The sequence below is a fragment of the Suillus subaureus genome (genome assembly GCF_016647635.1).
Source record: "Suillus subaureus strain MN1 chromosome Unknown BJ212scaffold_49, whole genome shotgun sequence".
In the NCBI taxonomy this organism is placed as follows: Eukaryota; Fungi; Basidiomycota; class Agaricomycetes; order Boletales; family Suillaceae; genus Suillus; species Suillus subaureus.
The window spans coordinates 1-21715 of record NW_024538605.1 but is presented as its reverse complement, the minus strand read 5'-3'; the positions used below and the strand labels follow the sequence as shown (position 1 = coordinate 21715).

The window sequence follows — 21715 nt, the reverse complement described above, 5'->3', positions numbered from 1 at the left end:
CACATCTTATCCCCCTCCAACATCTCGTCATTCAATCTGTCCACTTGTCTGGTCCGGTCCACAACTCATCCAAATCCACAACCAGCACTCATCTCTTTTCAGTAACCCCCTAACTCTGGTATTTTGGTTATCTGTATATCCATCCTGCTCCCTTATCTGCTACCTATGTTTCATTTCCATTTCATGATTTGTGATCTGTTTCTACTTACCAATAGACTATCCACATGCTTTGTACATAGCCTCGGACTCTGCTGATTGATCATTCCATTAGATACCTATAGTATATAACCTCCTGTAACTTTCTGTAGTACCTCAGTTTGAATATCATCTTAGTTCTACTCATTCCTGTCCTCTGGACTTGAGTATCCCTACTCTTGTCACCCTCCAAGACTTAGGATTGATTCCTATAGTCTATCCATATCTGCCTCTGTCCCCAACAGTCCACTACTGTTAGTTTCTAGTCTGGACTCATCCGGATCAGCCATACGATACTTATCCCTCATCCAGAAGTCATCTGGATCCATTACGCTACTCGTCTGACCTTCTGGATGCGCTAGACTTGCCTTCCTGAAATAAGGGGCAATACTCAGGTAAGGGGCACAGCACACGAGCTGAGGCCAAAGCCCTTCAGATCCAGTTACCCTTTGAGTACGACCTTAACAGACTATAGGAATCAATCCTAAGTCTCGGAGGGTGATGAGAGTAGAGATACTCAGGTCTGGAGGACAGGAATGAGCAGAACTAAGTTGATATTTGAACTGAAGTGTTACAGAGATTTACAGGAGGTTATATACTATAGGTATCTAATGGAATGATCAATCAGCAGAGGTCCGAGGCTATGTACGAAGCATATGGATATTCTATTGGTAAGTAGAAACAGATCACAAATAATGAAACAGAAATTAAGCATAGGTAACAGATCAGTGAGCAGGACAGATATACCAATAACCAAATTACCAGAGTTAGGGGACTACCAAAAGGAGATGAGCACTGGTTGTGGATTTGGATGAATTGTGGACTGGACCGGACAAGTGGACAGAATGGATAATGAGATGTTGGAGGGAGATAAGATGTGGATAGGATCGGAGATAAGATGTGGATTGGATCTGAGATCCGGATATGCGGATATGACAGTAGCTCAAATCCAAACTGTACCAATCCAGTCTGGAGAGCTTTTCTATCTGTGAGCTCTACTTCTCCATTGACCTGCAGTATCATTCATTGACCTTCGAATAATTCAAGGGCACACTTTTGATACTTTCTATGAAGCAGCATCTGACTTTGATTTGTTTGACAACCAAAATGAAGGATATCTTGCACTATGCAAGGCCATTGAATCTCACTGCACCCCTGCTCAACTACAATTTCCATTCTTGCAGATTGTAATTGAAGGCTATCCAGCAATGCCATTGTGGATGGAATTTCGAGAGATGCTATCCATGGACCACATTCAGTGACTTGGCAATGAAGCCAATGGTTATGAATTCTGCCTGCAAATTATTGATGATCTACTATCTCATTCAGGAAAACACCTCGCTGACTTTGGCCTTCCATCCCCTCCCAGACATTCTGTCAAAGTCTACAATGAACAATGTTATCTACACAATAACCAAGCAGAATTTGAAGGCATCAGTGAAGACTGTTCCAGAAATTGACAGAATCTTGCACTCATAGCAGCCACGACAGATTTCAATGATACTATTGACTTCCTCTTCCCCCCACATGTGCTTCAAGATGCGGAGACATGTCTTCAGCACACATTCCTCTCCCCTCTCAATATCTATGTTGATGAATTCAATGACAAGATTCTGGAAAATTTGCCAAGTGATTTTTGTGAGTAATCCACAGTGATGTCATGCATGCTTAGCACTGACAAGACATAGGATCTTATTTCAGTTCAGACAGCCTCAAGGAAGCCAACCACACACCTTTAAATGCACCTGAACAGACTCCTGACTATCTCACAATGTTGACCCATCCTAGAGTACCTCCTCATCACTTAGACCTCAAAGAAAACAGCATTTGCGCCATTCAATGAAACCTCTTGGTAGAAAAGGGATTGGTCAGAAATGCGTGCGTGCATGTGATTGCACTACATTGTCGGTTTGTCAAAGTCCAACTTCTCAACACATTGGAAAGCCACTGCATTCCCCACATTAACTTTTCATTCCATCCAAACTGTTCAAGCTGGACAGTGAATCAAAGATGATTTCCTCTTCAACTCACATACATCAGCAAAATCCTAAGTTAAGGTCCCCCCTTTTACAGTGCTGTATGGTGCTGTGTGGCACTGTGTGGTATCATGTAGTGCTGTAAAAGGGGGGACCTTAACTTAGGGATTTGCTGATGTATACAACTATGTTTAATGGTTGTCAAGGACTGATGCTAGCATGAACTGTGCTCAACTTGCAAACAGATCCCTTTGCTCATGGACAACTATATACTGCATTATCGAGAGTGAGAACATGCAGAGACAATAACATGGGTGATCAATTGAATGGAGAGCAACAAAACACTCTCAACTGCATTTTAGAGAGCATAGTCCAGAACAGAAACAACTTCTTCTTCATTGAAGGATGTCCAGGTCAAGGGAAAACGTTTTTGGTGAAAGCACTCTGCACAATATTATGCACCCAAGAACAAATTGTTCTTATTGTTGGAAGCAATGTGTTATGTGCCACTGCATACAATCATGGACACACAGCACACCACATGTTTGGCATCCCAGTAATGGATGATAATGCCAATTTGCACAGTTCCATTCACCCTCACTCTCATGCAGATCTCATCTGAAACATGACAGCAATCATCTGGGATGAACTCCCTGCTATGAACAGAGCTGGGTGGGAAAGTGTCGATGAACTTTGCCATACAATCTGCAATCATCTGACAATACCTTTCAGAGGAATCACTTTCATATGTTTAGGAGATTGTCAACAAGCAGGACCTATCATCAGAGGAGCAGGAGAAACTGCCACTCTTGCAGCATCAGTCAAGTCATTGATGCTATGGAATAGCATTTGAATCTTGACTCTCAACACTGCAGTTCAGACCATGGGTGATCCACAGTTCACAGCTTTCATGGCAAGTGAGAGACAAGACTGTGCTAATGTGGTATTTCCTAACTTATTACTGTAATCAGGATGTATCACTACTGTGCGTGCCTGCCTGATCATACAAAAGCCGACTGAAGGGGAGTCCTTGTACATAAATAAGTACAAAATCTGGAATAAGAAAAACAAAATCTCCCGCTCCCTGCATACTACCAGCCCCCATTGGAAATCAATCATACTGAGCATCTCCTGTGCTACACACTACTGCTAGTTGACACATGAATGTGCTCCTGAAAAGCAATTGAAGCCATAGCAGTTGCTGTATCAGAGTTGGCCACGAGCTCAGCATGATATTCTTGAACACCGAGGATCAGGTGTGGTCCCAGCACAAACAACTCTACAAATTGGAACATCACAGCAAGACCAAGGTAAATCTCAATGTCCAAAGAATATATGTCCTACAGAAATGATGAACCATGGTTGCATGTAGAGGGCAGTGACAGATCAGCATACCACTGAGAGCATCAGAGAGAGTAAACCGATCTTGAAGCAAGAGACAGCCAAAAAACTAGAACGTGCAAAATGTCAGCAGAACAAGAGAACCACATTCGCATTATGAGTGCACCTTGCAAAGTAACTAACATGAGTTTGCATTAACACCATGAAACAGTCACTGATAATCCCTCTTGTTGAGTGTTGTCGCAGTTCACGGAAGTGCTTTACAGCAATCCAGACCACAAGACACAGTGCAAGGACCTCCCATACAGTCCCAAGTATCCACATCATGGAAGCAAGAAATATGGAATCTCCTCCATAGTCAAACATGCACTGATGGGTACCGGAGAGAATGATTTCCTCTGATATTTCTCAAATGAGCCTGATGCACTTAAATGTTTCATACATAATTAAAGCTTACCCACTGACACCTGCATCATCATTATTATGCCCATTGCTGCATTGGCAATACTGATGGCCACAAAGATGATGACGAGACATATCAGCACATTTCTGGATTGCTGATACATGGCATGTAACCAAGCGATCATGATGACTTGCATGGTCTGTCAGTCAAGTCAATGTCACAGAGGTGTATAGCTCACCACCCAGTGTTACATGTACAACATTACCCATCCAATCATATGCGTTGTACACAATAAGGCCTGACAAATCCAGCAACATCAGCTATCCACTGCGAAGGATCACAGGCCCAAAACAAACTCACAACTGTGGGGGTTGTTACAGTTGGGGACAAGCAAAGTCATCACGTTTGCACATTGATTTTTGCTGGCTTGTCACACAAACTAAAAAAGGCTAAAAATGATATAAATGCACTCTTTAGACTCTATACTTCATATTGGCACGAGCCAATTCCCTGTAAAAGTAATTATGACCCTCCAAGCCCTAAAATTTTGGCTGGACCCCTCAAAAAATAGCTAAAAATCCGAAAAAATGCGGAATTGATTCTGTCTGCTAACTTGAGTATGATTCCATGAAAAATGAAAAGATAATGTACCTTAGTTAGGGCGCTAAAAAGTGCCTTTTTGTCCACTTGAACAACGGTCCTCACCAATCATTATGCCTCACAGACGCCCCAGAAAGAAACCTAGAAACATCAGCGGCCTTTGAGGACAACACCGCACCATCCCTCTTGTCTCCGAAGTGTTATCAACAACCTCCAAAGATGAATATCATAAGCCCTGTGCCCAAAGTGTAGACCACCAAAGCAACTTCGAGTTAGATGGAGCCAACAATGGCATGGTGGTATTTGATGGTCTAAAATTTGACTTCAGGCTAGAATATGAAGACCAGCATGAGGATGAGTCAGATATTGATGATGAGCTTGAGTGGGAGGTCCTACACAATGAGGAATTTGGCCAAAAACTGGTTGCAATGTCCTGCAACCATGAGGAGGAAGATTCTGATTGGATTCCTGAGCGGCTGCAAAGGAAAATGACAAAATGTGCAGGAAAGCACAAGTGTAAGCATATGTGTGTAAAATAAGCAGCTGTGAGACTTACCATTGAATGTTAGCACGATCAACATATAAAAGAGGCCCTGATGCCATGAACAAGTCAGAGCGGACTCGTCAACATCACAAAGAGGCATGGAGAGGGCAAACCACACTGGATTCCTACATCTTCAAGAAAGATCAGCCCACACTCAGTTTATCCGAGTCAGCAGCACCACTAATGCATGTGCCACTGGCTAATGCAGCACCAGTTGCCCAACTGGGCAGTGAAGACACCACTGGTATCACTGGCAGCAGTAGCAAGTCAGTGATGGAAGATTCAAGTGCAGCACTAGACACAGATGTTGATCTAAGTGCTGCTGAAGCCGAAAAAGAGTTGATGGATAACAAGGAGCTTGAAGACTGGGAGGAAGAGCTTGACATAGCAATCAAGGGACGCAATGAGATCCGTGACTGGCAAACATTACGCAATCAGATCAACGATGATTTGAAGAAACATCAAGCATCCTTACCATTGACAAGCATCAATCAACTTGTGATCCTTCGAAATTTTGCCACACTCCGGTCAAAAGGACTCTCACAAACTGGTGCCAGCGAGGAGATTGCATGGCAATGGCGCATGGGAAGTGGTGCCTGGTTTGCCTGTCGTGTTTGTGCCCTTGCACACCATTATCAAATATTTGAACAACTTCCGCACAAGAAGCGTGGCGGAAGTGCTAATGCTCAGTCATTTCTTCATGATGAGTCAGTCTAAGCTCGATGTCGAACATGGTTGGCAATGGCACCTGTTGGCAAAGTAACTCCACATGCCCTACAGTGTGCACTCCAAACGACAATTTTTCCTGACCTGGGCATTGTGCTGAAACATCCGGTTAGTGAGCGAACTGCCTGTTGCTGGCTTGTTAAACTTGGCTGGCATCACACTGTGATCCAACATGGTGTTTACATGGATGGACATGAACATGATGATGTTGTGAAGTATCGCAATGAAGTATACTTGCCTGCAATGCAAAAGTTTGAGCGGCAGATGGTTCACTTTGAAGGGCCAGAACTCACTTGCATTGAACCAACACTCAATGTGGGTGAACACTGTATCAAGGCATACTATCATGATGAGTCGTGTTTCCATGCAAATGACAATGTGACTAGTGCATGGTATGTGTAACTCCCTTGAAGTCTAGAATATATTTGAGCTAATAGTGATATAGGCTCCAAACAGGGAAGCAGTTGTTGTGTAAAAAAGGTCATGGTTGGCTGATCCATGTTTCTGATTTCATCAATGAAGAAGATGGCCAACTTGTTTTGCAAAATTCAGATGGGGAAATCACAAAAGATGCACGACGAATCATCTATCCCAGAGCCAAAGGCGATCCATGGTGGAGTCATGAAAACTTGCTTGAGCAAGTCAGGTTTGCAATCCAGGTTCACGAAGAGGCAAATGGGCCTGACTGTCAGGCTCTCTTTATTTTTGATAATTCATCTGCTCATGCATCACTCCCACCGGATGCATTGCATGCATTTGACATGAATCGGTCAGATGGTGGGAAACAACACAGACAACATGACACAGTAATCCCAGATTCCAATCCTGATGAGACCAAACATGGTCTCACACAGAAGATGACGACTTCCACTGGTGAGCCCAAAGGCCTGAAATCTGTATTGGAGGAATGTGGATTTGATGTGCAGGGACTACGGGCTAAATGTTCACCTGTCTGCCCTATCGAGAGCACCGGCTGCTGCATGGCAAGGCTGCTGAGTCAGCAGGAAGATTTCCATGATCAAACATCGATGGTTGAACAACTTATCAAGGATGCAGGACATGAATGTCTCTTCTTGCCAAAGTTCCATTGTGAACTTAACCCCATTGAAATGGTATGATTTTGTAAATTTAAAATTTAAGTTTTCTTCACTCACTGCTTGTTAGTATTGGGGGTGGTGCAAGTACTGCTACTGACAGATGGAAAAGTCAACATTTGCTGCTGCAAAGAAGGCTGCACATGATGTGCTTGATTCATGCCCTGTTGATGTCATCCGTTGATTCATCAATCGTTCCTACCGGTTTATGAGTGCTTACAGGCTAGGGCTTACTGGAAAAGCTGCTGAATGGGCTGTATGCAAGCAGAAACAACATCAACAAGTATCTCAACGAGCGATGATGGCGATAGAGGCAGTGCTAAACATATGACTTAATACATAGATGTCATGTCCCCCCCTAAGGAGGGTGTGTAATTTTTATTCAAATGGTCAAAAAAATTGGCCAGCCAAAAATATCATGGGAAAGACTTCAGAGCAGCGTTTTTAGATGTATTTTTACTGCCTGAGTTCAGAGCTGGTGCTAGTTTGGCACCAAAAAATCATGCAGAGCCAGTACTAAATAGGATGACTTTGCTTGTCCCCAACTGTATGTTGAACCAATGAGTTGTTCGATAATCTCACTCACCCATAGTTCAGGTGTTTTGGCAGGAATGGAAAGCACTAGGGCAGAACACTCACTGCATCTGTCATCAGAATTGCTGGTACAGTGACTGCATGCCACCCGTCACAAAAAAGAAACAGAGTATATGTGAGAACATTTACTTAACATCATTATCCTGATTGTAAGAGATGGGTAATGAGCACAACATCAATGGTTTCAACATCCAAATGTACACAGCACATGCTATTCCAGCATAGCGCACCTAGGATATTTGAAGTCAACACTAAGCGTAAATATTGAAACACAGGGCACATACACTGAGATAGAGAAAGGTCATCAGGGACCAGCGTTGCCTCTGGTGTGAACAAATTATATCTTTATCTCATTCTTTTGATGTGGGAGTCCGCTCACCCAGATCAGTTCAACCTATAACACAATTTTAAATGAGTTGGCTGTCTCAGTAATGGATTAATGTACAGTGGCTCAAAAAACTGTCCACATGTTTTGACATTTTTCACTATCTATGATATTGTGTGAGAACAAACAAATGCCCCAAGGACATGCTTATACTACATTGTAGTATGGCTTCAGGGCTTTCATTTGAGCCCTACACCGTGGGAATCTGTGGAGATATGGTGGAGATACAAGGCTTACAAAATCATAACTCATGCAGACAGTTTTTTGAGCACATATTAAAACTATATAAATCATCATTTATGACACCATAACAATCATGCCACCATTAAATAAATTATAAAGTGGTGTCATTATGTCATTTTAAAACCATATCTAACTATACAAACCAAAAATTTCTATATTTCATGGTTATATTCACCATGAAAGCCACCCCCCCTGCTCAAAGGGATAATATCCTCTCTCTTTCCTATTCTGGCCTCTCTGCTTGTCAAATTTCCTCTAGAACTGGAGTATCCAAGTCCACTGTGGCCAAGTTCATCAAAGAAAGTCACAGACAAGGAAAACTTCTGTGAAGGGCATCCATTCAAGCTCACCTCTACTGATAGGAGGGCTATTATTCAACATATCACTACAGGAAAGGCTGATAATGCTGTCCAGGTCACCTATTACATCAATTCCACCATCACATTCCCTGTCTCTTCACACACTGTGAGAAACATTCTCAAGACAGCTCATCTCAGGTCAGTAACAAGGAAGAAAAGGCTCTCCTCTCTATCACACATATGCAGAGAGGACTAGCACCCTTCTTTTTTCACATATATACCTTGCCATCTGACCCAATCCTATTTATTGTGGTCTTATATGATCATATAACATGCTTCCAGTCCATGTAATCCAATTCTGATGGGCTAAGGCAAAGGTTAGTCATCTCTGTTTATGTGTGATAGAGAGGAGAGCCTTTTCTTCCTTGTTACTGACCTGAGATGAGCTGTCTTGAGAATGTTTCTCACAGTGTGTGAAGAGACAGGGAATGTGATGGTGGAATTGATGTAATAGGTGACCTGGACAGCATTATCAGTCTTTCCTGTAGTGATATGTTGAATAATAGCCCTCCTATCAGTAGAGGTGAGCTTGGATGGATGCCCTTCACAGAAGTTTTCCTTGTCTGTGACTTTCTTTGATGAACTTGGCCACAGTGGACTTGGATACTCCAGTTCTAGAGGAAATTTGACAAGCAGAGAGGCCAGAATAGGAAAGAGAGAGGATATTATCCCTTTGAGCAGGGGGGGTGGCTTTCATGGTGAATATAACCATGACATATGGAAATTTTTGGTTTGCATAGTTAGATATGGTTTTAAAATGACATAATGACACCACTTTATAATTTATTTAATGGTGGCATGATTGTTATGGTGTCATAAATGATGATTTATATAGTTTTAATATGTGCTCAAAAAACTGTCTGCATGAGTTATGATTTTGTAAGCCTTGTATCTCCACCATATCTCCTCTGATTCCCACAATGTGGTGCTCAATCCAAAGCCCTGAAGCAGCACTACAATATGGTATTAGCATGTCACTGAGGTCTTTATGTATTCTCATACAATATTGTAAATAGTAAAAAATGCAAAAACATGTGGACAGTTTTTTGAGCCACTGTATTTTGACACTGTTCTATCTACCATGTCTTGCTGATATTCCAGCTGTCTGTCCTTTTCTGTCAATGGTCAGGCAGCCTATGTCCTATTTTCTTTCCAAACACCTTGCATACTGGACACCACACAACATCTGTCATCTGATTGAATCATGCCTGCTGTATTATAATCCTCTCTAATACCCTCAATAACATACTTCTGTCTTTGCTACCTCTGAGAGTCTCTGTCTCTGGTTGCACACTTCTCTAAGTATGCATTGTGAAGGGTGTTTGACTTGTCGCTCAAGGTTTCCTGCTGATGTTGGTTTATTCCATTCATTTTTGGTTCTCTTTGATGGTGTTTTTGTGTGTGTCTGAGTCTGCATCTATGACATTTCCATGACATTTCAATGAGCACAGTTTGAAAGTCTCATTGCAAAGTCTTTTCCCACCTCCTTTTGCTCACATGCGATAATTTAGCCACCACTGCCATGTGCCATGTGTCCAGCATACATGACAACCCCACATGGTTTCATTATTGGGATGAATGCTACGAAATTAACTTGCCTGTGTCTGTACTAACTACTTCAGCTCATAAGCTTGTGTCCAGATGATCATGGAGAGGATTGATTGAATCCCCATCATGACAACTCTTGCCAAATATCCATTTTTTCAAACAGCATCTAATTTTTGTTATTTCCCACTGTTCTTGCAGGTTGTAACTTTTCCTGCCTGCAAGAATTCATTGTAGGATTCTAGCAGGCCACCATGACTGTCCCTGTTGGTACAGTTCCTTTGGGCATATCATCCAAAGTGTGTATCACTTCTCAGATGAGCGCAAAGTGTGAGGTGGCAGCTAACAGCAAGGTACTACTTGTCTGAGTCGAAAAAGCCCCACTATCACATATATCCAAGCCTACTGGTGCATTTTTCTTCATCTAGCAGCAACAGCAGCATCATTTCATGGCCACACAGGAATCCAAACATGCTCTGTCAAAGCTTATGAGCAACACTCTTAGAAGAATCCTGCAACCAAGGTGTGAAGAACTTTTGTTTTGTGGCTCTGTAGTATTCTTATTGGTTCTTGTTCCCAGCCCACTGTGATCAGCTTCCCAACAATCAAAAGCTTGTTTGTTGACCATACTACGAAAATATTATGAGGCTTCGATCATCCTGAATTTCCCACTTTTGGGGTAGTGCTTGAGGACCTTAATGCTTTAGAAAGCAGCTTCCTCCGAATATGTGAATTCATTGTAAGCAGAACCAAATCTTGCTTATTACATATTTTAGTGTTCCATCCGAGGCTCTGGTCTTGCATATGGTGCCCACATGTCCATAAATAGAGAAGCTGGCTTGCTCAAGATACATATAACTCTCTATGATGGATTCCCTTGGCCATTTTCAAGTCACTGGTCAAGAACTGCTTGTTCTAGTAGTATTACCAGACTCTTTGTTAATCAGTGTGAAAGACACATTGGAAAACCTTATATTGTGGTGACAATATTATGTAAATTACATGGCTATCCCTTGCCAAGTAATTCAACACCTAGATGACAAAAAATGCGGATTCCAGATGCAAATTGCTTATCATTCACTTTCAGGCTGCGATGGTGCAATGTCATAATATCATTGCAACCTGCAATGTTAATGTATATTTGATAACCGGGGCTAGTGCAACTTTTCACGATAAAGGCATGAACAGCTCTGCACTTTGAAAAATTAAATTATGACAAATAGGCATGTTTAACAACTCAGTCACAATTATGTTACAATCCCTTGCTGGCCATCATGTTGCAATGCCACAATCTTTTCAGTGACTCCTCATTGCAGTCTAGATTTGTATACATCCATGGCTATATACTGATCACTCTGATTTCTCGCAGTATACATAGCTATGTTTAGCAGGAGCAGAATTACATCCTTCTATACTCCCATGACTACAATGTCATGGATGAGGGAAAAGGTGAATGCTCAACAACCTGGACGCAATTACTCCACCATCCCCTACCGGTTGTCATGGTGCAATGTCACAATGCAGGCATAGGCTCCAATGCCAATATAGAATTGATGACCAGTGGTAGTGCCACTTTCCATCAAAAAGTTATGAAAGGCTTTGTAATTCAAAACATGATTAACAACAAATGATGATGCTTAACAATGGGGACACAATTATGCTACAAAGTCTTGCTGGTCGTGATTTTGCAGTGTCATGATCTTGTCACAAATTCGTCAATGTAGTCTACATTTGCAGGCATTCATGCCTATGCATCAACAACTCAAATTTCTCCGAGTATATATGAGCATATTTAGCAGGAGCAAAATTATATCACTCTATAGCTCTCATGGCTACAATATCATGGACTCATGAGTTCACTGATAAAAGTACTCGGGAGACTCTTAAGGATTTTGATATCTGAATCAGCGCACCTGATCTGGGTTCTGAGATGCGATAGAACAATAAACGGAGTACAACACTCCGAGCAATCAATAACCAAAAGATGGACAACAACGAATTACAAAAATCTAGTCACATCCACCTGGTCTGACGTAATCACAACGGACACAAACCACAACAAAAACTGGGCCATCACCCTTGAGGTTTTAGTGGGTATCATACCACCCAGGCCCTCTACGAACGAGGCCCCCAGGTAGTCATAGAGTCCCACACCCACCACATGGTAGGAGTGCGTAAGTGCATTCCTCGGAACGGTGTTCTCAGAACACCGCTATAGCGCGTACTTGTAGAGCTAGACTTAGTCAGTTGCTACAAATACACATCGCTTGTCCCAAAAAAAAAGAAAGTACTCGGGACCTGCTCCGTAAGCACAACCGTCTGTGCCTGCGCATTTCTCGCTATTTGCTCTTGTCATGCCAATTCGAATGTGGTCGATGGTACTGCAACACCGGATCCGCTTGGGCTCAATGAGGTAGCCTGATCAACGAGCCAAAGTCCTACTAGCAGCTAGAGGTACTCAGTGCGTAACTCTGGAGCAACTAAGATGAACAGGGGTGCTGAAAGGGTGCACAGGGGCTACTTGAGTGGTTCACTACTTCTTCGAGTTCCTCGAAACAGCCATCTTTCAACGATGGCATCAGGAACGAACAAACTTCCACTAGCCGCTACGATCTTGACAGTACTGCTGAGATCAGTGCGTGAATTTCAGCATCAGGCAGAGATCTCTACTAGTAACAATCCACCAAAAGCTCTTGTATGACCTATGTCTCCTTTGCAACTTACATAAATAAATAGTACGACAAAACCTGGAATAAATAAAAACGGATTCTCTTGCTCCCTGCATACTACCCACCCATTGCAAATCAATTATATCGAGCTACACGCTACTGCTAGTTGACACATGAACGCGCTCCTGAAAAGCAATTGAGGTCATAGCGGTTGCTGTATCAGAGTTGGCCACGAGCTCAGCGTGATATTCTCGAACACCGAGGATCAGGCGTGGTCCCAGCACAAACAACTCTACAAATTGGGGCACCGTACCGAGACCGGCATAAATCTGAGCATCCAGGGAATATATGTCCTATAGAAATGATGAACCATGGTCCCATGTAGAGGGCAGCGAGAGATCGGCATACCACTGAGAGCGTCGGAGAGAATGCACCGATCTGCAAGCAAGAGACAGCCAAAAAACTAGAACGTGCAAAACGTCAGCGGAACAAGAGAACCACATTCGCATTATGAGCGCACCTTGCAAAGTAACCAACGTGAGTTTGCATTAACACCGTGAAACAGTCACCGATAATCCCTCTTGTTGAGTGTTGTCGCAGTTCACGGAAGTGCTTTACAGCAATCCAGACCGCTAGACACAGTGCAAGGACCTCCCATACAGTCCCAAGTATCCACATCATGGAAGCAAGAAATATGGAATCTCCTCCGTAGTCAAGCATGCACTGATAGGTACCGGAGAGAACGAATTCCTCTGGTATTTTTCAATGAGCCTGATGCACTTAAATATTTCATACATAATTAAAGCTTACCCCCTGAGATCTCCACCGTCACTATTGCGCCCATCACTATATTGGCGATTCTGATGGCCAGAAAGATGACAACAAGAAATATCAGCACCTTTCTGGATCGCTGATACATGGCATGCAACCGAGCGATCATGATCACTTGCATGATGTTTCAGTCAAGTAAATATCACGGAAGTGTATAGCTCACCGCCCAGCATTACATTTAAAACGTCATCCATCCAATCAAGTGCATCGATGATGATAAGACCTGACAAATCCAGCAACATCAGTTATCAGTTTCGGAAGCTCACAGGCTCGAAACAAACTCACAACTGTAGGAGTCGTTATGTTGAATCAACGAGTTGTTCCAGAATCTTACTCACCCCTGCATGGTAGTTCAGTGTTTGGATGGGAATTGAAGGCATCATGCGGAATACGCACTGCATCTGTTTGTGAAATTGTTGGAAGACCGACTGTATGTCGCACATCACAAGACAGAAACAGAATCTATGCGAGGATGCGTACCCAGTATGTACATCCTGATTGTGAGAGATGGGTGATGAGCGCAACATCAATGGCTTAAACATCCAAACGCACACAAGATATCCAATTCCAGCATAGCGCACCTAGGATATATAGAAGTCAGCAGGACTTGGACTTGCTAAGAGTAAATATTAAAATACAAGGCACATACACTGAGATAGAGAAAGGTCATCAGGGACCAGCGTTGCCTCTGCCATGAACAAGTTATATTTTCACATAGTTCTTTTGATGTGGGAGCTCACTCGCCCAGATGAGTTCAATCTATGACACGATTCTAAACGAGTTGGCTGCTCCAGTAATGGATCAACGTACCTCTTGTCCAAACGTAAGCGCTGAGAATACCATAAGGATGTCAGTGGTCTTTCATACTTGGTATGGCTCACCCCAATCGTACATCACCGCGACAGAGGCGGCAACTGTGGAGTTAGAGTCAAGGCGAATTGTATCACCACCGCCATCATGTGGCTGGCTCTGAACGAACCTGTGAAATAGCTGAAAATAAGATTCCCATTGATCAATGGCCACCAACTGGGACCATTCGAGACTAGAGTCATACTATTAGAGGATGAGAGTGAGCGAGCGGGGGAACTTGGTGGGCGATAACGATTGCATTCATGCTTAATATACCATAATCCAGCATTTACATCTCCAAACCGAGATTTGAGGAATGATATTATATTGATCGAAGTAAGTGTTTCAGCCTAAATTCCAGTAGAAAGACAATGCACATCCAGGGATACCGATGGGATCAAGGCAAAATGTGTTGATGATATCCCAAGGCAATGACTCGTGTGGAATATCTGACCGTCGCAAAAGATCGAAGAACTGTTTGTGATTTCGGCAACCTGCCAGTGCGATCTTCGAAGTATTCTTTTGGTATTCTTGTTAAAATCCAGTGAGGGGTTCAGCCTCGGCCCATCAATGACAGCATATAGAGCATTGATCCAACACAGCCCAAGTCGATATCGTGGCAGACACGAGCAGAATCCTTTATTCTGATTCTTATACACACCGATTAGTACAAATGCGATTAAAAGTACATACATGCGTCGCATCCAGTTCCCTGTCATAACACGCGATCGACGTGTGCAGCGACGAGGGTAGTTGTACAAAGAAAGTATGAGGTTGTACAAGGAGGGGGAGAGGGAGGTGATTGTACAAAAAAGCGGGGTATTGTTGTACAAAGAAAGAACGATCAAATGATGTGGACAGGAACGAGGGCAGTAAGAACGAAAGCAGTGACAAAGGGGCGGTGACGGTACACGCTTTGAATGCAAAGTTAATGAATGTGCGATGTTTGGTGGCTTACCCAAATCGAGGGACTGTGGTGTATCCAACCGCAGCTCCCAGCAGATGACGTATGCTCCAGCTCAGAAAATCGGAGTCTAGTCTATATGGCGACGTGAGCCTAGGTCCTTATCGAAAGCACTCACTAATTAAATTAATGCCAGTGCCACAAGTTCGTTCCACCGGCGTAACATAGATGCCAAAAAAAGGAACTCCCACGCTATGACATCATAAACTTTTGGCTCAGATGACGTTAGGGGCACAGTATTTCAGATTTACGAGCGTGTTTCACTCAAGTCCATCCCCTCCATATCCAATGAGCTATCTTACTGCAGCACGCTGCTCTATAAAGAGAGTTTCCGGAACTTTCAGAGTTTCGTCGCGATATGCAAGTGCGAGGTGCGCCCATAAAACAGACACCTTCGAGTCTAGAAGCTGACGGTATGATAACCGAAGACGGTACACTAGGTATTGGTTATAAATTCAAAATCGCATATTACTGTGCTCATCATGACTTTGTTGCCAAAGTACGATGCATGACAATGATCCGGAGGTACGTCCGCTCCAACCGCTCGCCCCAGAAACAGAACTAAATTCCTTTATCACAGACGTTGGAGAGAGAGAAACGAAGAAACTTGTCCAGAATCCAGCATGAAACTTCAACCCCAATCGATGACGCACCAGGGTGGAACGAAGATCTGGCATCTGCATCTGAAGCACACGTAAAGGTGCTCGATACAATATCGAAACGTTGAGGAAAACGACATTGACATCATTTTGTAGGCTGACCGCTCTTCCGTCACAATTAACGATCTTCAGCGCAAGACGATTGATTATATTAATGCGAAGCACCAACCGGACGAGCAAATGGATCACAGAGAGGCATCTTACCTGAAAGACGAAGTGACTGGTCCTCTCGGTACTGCCAGAGTGGGTGAGTTTGAGGGCGTTGTCGGTGCTGGTGATCTTGGAACAGATCAGGAAGGCACTGACATGGAGCCCGACGGGCGCACCATCAAGCGGCACGTCGTCTATGAGGAGATAACAGAAGTCACGAGAGAACCCTGTCCAACGGAGAGCGAGGCTGATGTGAGTGCTTTGATTGCGGATCCTGCATCTTTGTCGTTGACATGCCATTAGGTAAAGGCAGACCGCGGGGAATATTCTTGAATCATGCCTGTTGTTGCGCGATTAATGTCGCTCTTATTCTATTGATACTCAACTTCTCAGCCATATTCCATGTACTCAATCACTCCGAAGTTTATATCACATCGCCACGTTTGCCTTCAGAAAGATTATTTCGACTGTGCTATACTGTAATGTACAAGTAGTGATACATAGGTCAACATATGTCCGTGTCACATACTGTATGAAAGGGAGTCTAAGATACTCATGCCTTAGGGTTGGTATCTTCACCGATAGTTTCTCCAGGGATCACAACCGGAGGAGCGCCAAACTCCCCGTCCCCTGGGAACGTCTCTCGCTGAGGATCTGTCTCCAAAGGGTCCAAGCGCACTGGTCCGGGACCAAAGTGTCCACCAAACGGCCCTGGCGGAAGCTTTCTAGGGCCAGGGCCCAACGTGAAATTCTCAGTGGTAGTGACGCCGGGTGAGCTTGCATTGATGGAAGCGACAGGGATGCTGACATGCACGGCTTGATCGGTGGCAATCTGGTTCACCGTCACTATGCGACGGGGGTCAAAATATCCCCGAATGCGGGGGTTAGGCTGGGGTCGAGGCTCTGTCGCCTGAATGCTGCGTAGCGTAAGATGATCAGATCGCTGAGTAATCACAATGATAAATCTTACATCGCATTGAATGAGGAAGTCACTTTGCTTTCCGCAGGAGCTCCCAAGACAAGGAACTTTGAGTCAACGAGGGAAGTGTAAAATAGACCGACGAGCCCAGACTGTGAATTTCTTCAATGACATTGCAGAGCATAAAATAAAATAAAATGCTTACGATTTGTCCCTTGTCGCCGGGGACTTCTAGTTGACCTTGAACACTGACGCTCGCACCTTGCTCTTCAACAGCAGCGCTACTCTGACTGAGCAACTGTGCCTGATACTGCTCCCTTGAAACTTGCTTTCCATTGTAAATGACATTAACATTATGCGCGAAAAGCGCATCAAACGCCATAGTGAAATCTGCTTGGGTCTTGGCCGTCAGAATAGCCATGAGACGCGAAGAAGTGAACGCGGTCAGAGTGGGGAGAACGAGTGCCATGATGGTGGAAATGATGTTGTTGTTAATGAGGCATTAACCACTGTAGCCACCCCCTCTTATGTACCCCAGAGAGAGCGCCCAAGTACGGATGGCTGCGCAAATGCTGCATTCCGCTGTTAGGGTGACTTTGCACAGATCGAAGCATCACGGGGACCTGGATATGCCGATAGAAGGTGTCATGATCAGTCGTTTCGGTAACTCAACTTTATGCAGACTTGCATTTTAGATGACGTGTGGGAGCCCCGGATGGGTTGCAATGCAGGTGAGGAATGATCAATATCAATATTCGGGCTGTCAATATGGTATGTCGGCGTTGGTTAGGAGGCCTGTGCTTAATCATTCCGTGGATATCGTGTTCTTGTGTGTTTCAAATAAACACGTTCGAGTCTGATATATATGGACTGTGGTCTATCGCAGCATAACGAGCAAAACGATTATAATTAGTGATGAGCATCGACGTGATTATTACTTACACAGCATACCCATTGAACGAATCACGCACATCATTCGGGCCCGACTCGGCGGCCTTGTTGGAAACATCGATTGGGCTTGGATGCGCGCTACTGGGCGGTGTGGCAATGCTGGTCAGAGCCGTATGGTTTCAAACTCAGATAGGTATTTGCCGAGCTACTAAGGGTGCAATAGGCACAGTACTAGTACTTCCAGGCACCTCCAAGGCTCTGCCGTTCAACTTTGACAAAATATTGGGCGCTGTTCACATACATTCATCAGTCCTTCTGTTTGCTGCCTATCTGGAGACTAGCTTGCACCCTAAGCATCACACGAGTCTGTTTAAGGACTCTACATCACCACCCCAGTTCTAATTTCTGCCAATCAGCAGATCCTATCTCCGTCTGCTCTAGATTTCCGTTTAAACTTTGGTCGAATAAATCATCGCAATAAGTATGAATTATTTCGGAGAGCTACTGGATGCCATACTTTGGCGTATTTGAACTCCCGAACTCGGCTGTGCCTCCTTAGAAATCAGAATCGCCCACAAGTTTGGTCATTAAGTAACTGGGAAGGGCTGTTTGCTCCAGTGAAATCAAGTCAGTCGAAAACTAATCATCACTTGTCTCAAAGCCGTGGCGTCTTTGTACCAGTCTGGTAGTCTTCCTGGAGAAGGAGGGAAGTGCTGCGCTATACTTATTATTTCTATGACATTAATCACGACCCCATATGCCCACACGATTTTCTGAGTTATCCACGTTATCCACCTGTGAATTTTGGCCTCCAAAACAATCATGGGTTATCCACCGGGTTATCCACGTGGGTAACTGGGTGGATATCTACATTGGTGGATAACCTGGTGGATTTCCACGGAACACTAGCCAGGCTGCTGAATTCTGAAGAGATGCGTCCGCTCGATTTCAGCGCGTGTTGATGGGAACGCGTCGTCGGAGTCGAACTATAGGTCCACAACTGGTGTAGGGGGTAGAAATATTTTAGGACGAGTTCTGCCAAAGAGTGGATAACTGCCACGCCAATCCATATCAGGCTGGTCGATGGTCCACTACATTTGAACTACATTGGTCAACCGGATATAAGGCCAGCAAAGTAGTCGTCTTTCTTGTCCTCTTAGTTTTCTCCACCTCACTAGTTCTACTGACAACATTCCGCCAGCGTAATCATTGAACGCCTAGCGTCGTGTCCCCTGTCTGCGAGACAGGCACATCGTCTGCTCCGCCACGCGCCAATGCACCAGCTCATGATGCTAGCACAACAAAATCTACCCCAAACAGCCATAGAACTCCCATCATTAACGAGAACATCGACGTGGTCGGTGTCCAGTGCGCACCTTTCCTGTTTTTATTGAGTAGCACCTAACATTCCATCAAGGGCTACCCCATGGATTCAGCGGGACGTCGAGCAGGTCGAGCACTGCAAGACAGATACCATGCCGCAAACCCTCTTGCAGCACGCTTCTTGCGCTCCAGAGACTAAACAGCGTGAGCACCTGCAAGTTGAGGAGATCGCTAAGGTGCACGATACAGTAAGGGATCATATTCCTGAGTTCCACTGGCATCACACGTTTACGAAACCCACGTTCGCCATCCGAGAAGCGTTCGGGGTTCCAGAACCCACCACAGGCACTCACGTGCTCTACATTCTCGTATTCTGCGAGCTCCGCCCCATCACGAAGCTTCACGGCAAAGAGCTTTTCGACACCTGGTGTGATTGTATCCTATGTACGTATTTGATTAAATTTATGCGGCTCTTCGTTGACCTAACGTGCAGGCCACCTTACTCTGTGGAAGGAAGGTGTCTATCATCGAGATATCAGCCCTGGAGACTTGATGTGGTACAGGAAAAACGGCAAACTGATCAGTGTGCTAAACGACTACGATCTATCCTCGTTGGTGGATGTAGTGGGTCCTCGGGGCAACGGGCGTACAGGCACGGTACCGTTCATGGCGCTCGATCTTCTCAGTACAGATGCTCAACAAGGCGAAGTCGAACACCTATATCGCCATGATCTGGAATCTTTTATGTGGGTTTTCGCCTGGGTTGTCTTGCGTTACAGGCAGGGTGTCCTTCTACTATGGAAATCGCGCCTTTTCGAGGTCAGATTACTGTTGAGGGTCGGGTAAATTTTGCTAGACCAGTACTTACCTATTTATTTCTAGGCCCTGGTCTAGCACGACCCCAGTGAGGTGTTACCTGTAAATTATAAATTATAGACCCCGGCAACATCCGGAGCTGGTCTCCTTTGTATTCCGTTAATTAAAAACGCTCTGCTTATATACTCCTTGCCTTCCAGCCACCGCGCGCGTCGTCCTCCCCATTTATGTCATTCCTCCATGTCGCCAACTTGTCTTGTTTGAGAAAGTTGACGAGTTGAATTAGTATATCCTCGCACTCAATCTTTGTCAAGAAAAGATTGATAAGTTACGTCATTTCTCCATGTTGCCAACTCATCTCGTTGAGAAAATTGACGAGTTACGTAGATTAGTGTATCCTCCTCGCACTCGGATTCAAATCCATGTTTTCCCTGTAAAGATAACTCGCGCATACTGTATCTTTTCCTATTGCTACTCAAGAATTCCCCAATGCTCCACTTAGGCTGCCGTATGTGCTAATACAAACGCATGTCTGACTTCTAGGTTATTTTCTCGTTGTTGGATATCCCGAGATGTGATGGTCGACGATACCGGCACCTGACGTCAACGCATATGTTAGGGTGCTGTATGTTGACAACGGCAAACTTTCATCTTCCGTGTTCGACCGAGCAAACACGCTGTTCGCATCCCGCATTCGAGTCCATCGGACCCTGCACTTCCTCACTCGTACCTACAGTCTTTAGACCTACTCACCATCAGAGAATTCGTGAGTCTACCCAGGGTGCTTTACGTTGATTGCGGTGGTTTTCCGACGTTATACATGGCTTTATATGACTTTATAAAGAAAACCTTTCCTATATATAATCATATATCGGCATATATAACAATACCTTCGGTTCACGAATATGTACATGTTTTGTTCCAAAGCTACTCGAAGAGTCATTTGGCATGGTCGAATTGGTAAGCAGGTATCCTGCCCTCTCGAGCAGTTCCACCTGCTGATAGGCTCCCACCCCGAGTCGATGTGATGCCCTGTCCACCCCAACCCATTAGATTGTGTCAGTGACTCTGGAGCCAGATGAAGCTGGATGGTTGACCTCGCAGGCGAGTGGGTATAGATTATAGGTCTTAAAGATATATACTCTAACGGTAGTTTTACAATCATTTGCTTCATATGCTAAGTGACGGTGTTGAGGGGGGGCGATGCATGTTCGGACTTGAGTGTTACCTCATGTTGAAACGGATCAAAGCTCCGGGTTGGAACAGGGCAACTAAGCATTCCAATATAAAAATCATACTAGCCTCCTCCTTCGACTTGATCAGTTCCTATCAACTTCCTCTTAATACCTCTAGGTCACATACAACGGCACACCATGAGTCTATTGAAGATCCCCTTCATTCTGGTTTCGGCCATTGGTATTCATATTTCGTTCACTTCTCCTTCCCCGCCACCATCGTCTAAAGAGAAGGTGGTCCCCTCGTCGTTAGAATTCTTCGTTGGATGGCTTTTGAAACTTCGCAGTACGGAGTTACTGAGGGTGGGTTGCTCCTAAACACCGGCCGTTGTCTTTATTGATCTGTGGACAATATAACAGATCAGCGCATGGGCAGCATCGTCTGCTGAAGTGGTAGCATCCTG

The 21715-nt window shown here is 44.3% G+C and overlaps 5 protein-coding genes across 5 annotated transcripts; 4 read left to right on the top strand and 1 right to left on the bottom strand.

Moving 5' to 3' along the window:
* Positions 1 to 2493: 2493 nt before the first annotated feature.
* Positions 2494 to 2730, top strand: BJ212DRAFT_1209241 (DNA helicase Pif1 like protein; the record flags this gene model as incomplete). The annotated part of the gene is made up of 1 exon (XM_041329191.1): positions 2494 to 2730. A coding segment is annotated over one exon (237 nt), but the record flags the coding sequence as incomplete, so codon positions are not given.
* A 12858-nt stretch (positions 2731 to 15588) lies between these two features.
* BJ212DRAFT_1390006 (uncharacterized protein) lies at positions 15589 to 16548 on the top strand. The gene is made up of 6 exons (XM_041336973.1): positions 15589 to 15689; positions 15747 to 15758; positions 15819 to 15843; positions 15899 to 16018; positions 16074 to 16379; positions 16431 to 16548. The coding sequence occupies exons 1-6, from the start codon at positions 15607 to 15609 to the stop codon at positions 16458 to 16460; spliced, it is 576 nt and encodes a 191-aa protein (XP_041187507.1). The 5' UTR covers positions 15589 to 15606; the 3' UTR covers positions 16461 to 16548.
* On the bottom strand, positions 16549 to 17541 carry BJ212DRAFT_1390003 (uncharacterized protein). The gene is made up of 3 exons (XM_041336972.1): positions 17252 to 17541; positions 17098 to 17198; positions 16549 to 17044 (listed from the first exon to the last, which is right to left on the bottom strand). Exons 1-3 carry the CDS (start codon positions 17513 to 17515, stop codon positions 16681 to 16683), a joined length of 729 nt encoding a protein of 242 aa, XP_041187506.1. The 5' UTR covers positions 17516 to 17541; the 3' UTR covers positions 16549 to 16680.
* Positions 17542 to 19912: 2371 nt separating this feature from the next.
* Positions 19913 to 20192, top strand: BJ212DRAFT_1389995 (uncharacterized protein). Its single transcript, XM_041336971.1, has 2 exons — positions 19913 to 20070; positions 20129 to 20192. The coding sequence occupies exons 1-2, from the start codon at positions 19927 to 19929 to the stop codon at positions 20180 to 20182; spliced, it is 198 nt and encodes a 65-aa protein (XP_041187505.1). The 5' UTR covers positions 19913 to 19926; the 3' UTR covers positions 20183 to 20192.
* A 1149-nt stretch (positions 20193 to 21341) lies between these two features.
* Positions 21342 to 21705, top strand: BJ212DRAFT_1389991 (uncharacterized protein). The gene has a single exon (XM_041336970.1). It carries the CDS (start codon positions 21450 to 21452, stop codon positions 21627 to 21629), a length of 180 nt encoding a protein of 59 aa, XP_041187504.1. The 5' UTR covers positions 21342 to 21449; the 3' UTR covers positions 21630 to 21705.
* Positions 21706 to 21715: the final 10 nt, after the last annotated feature.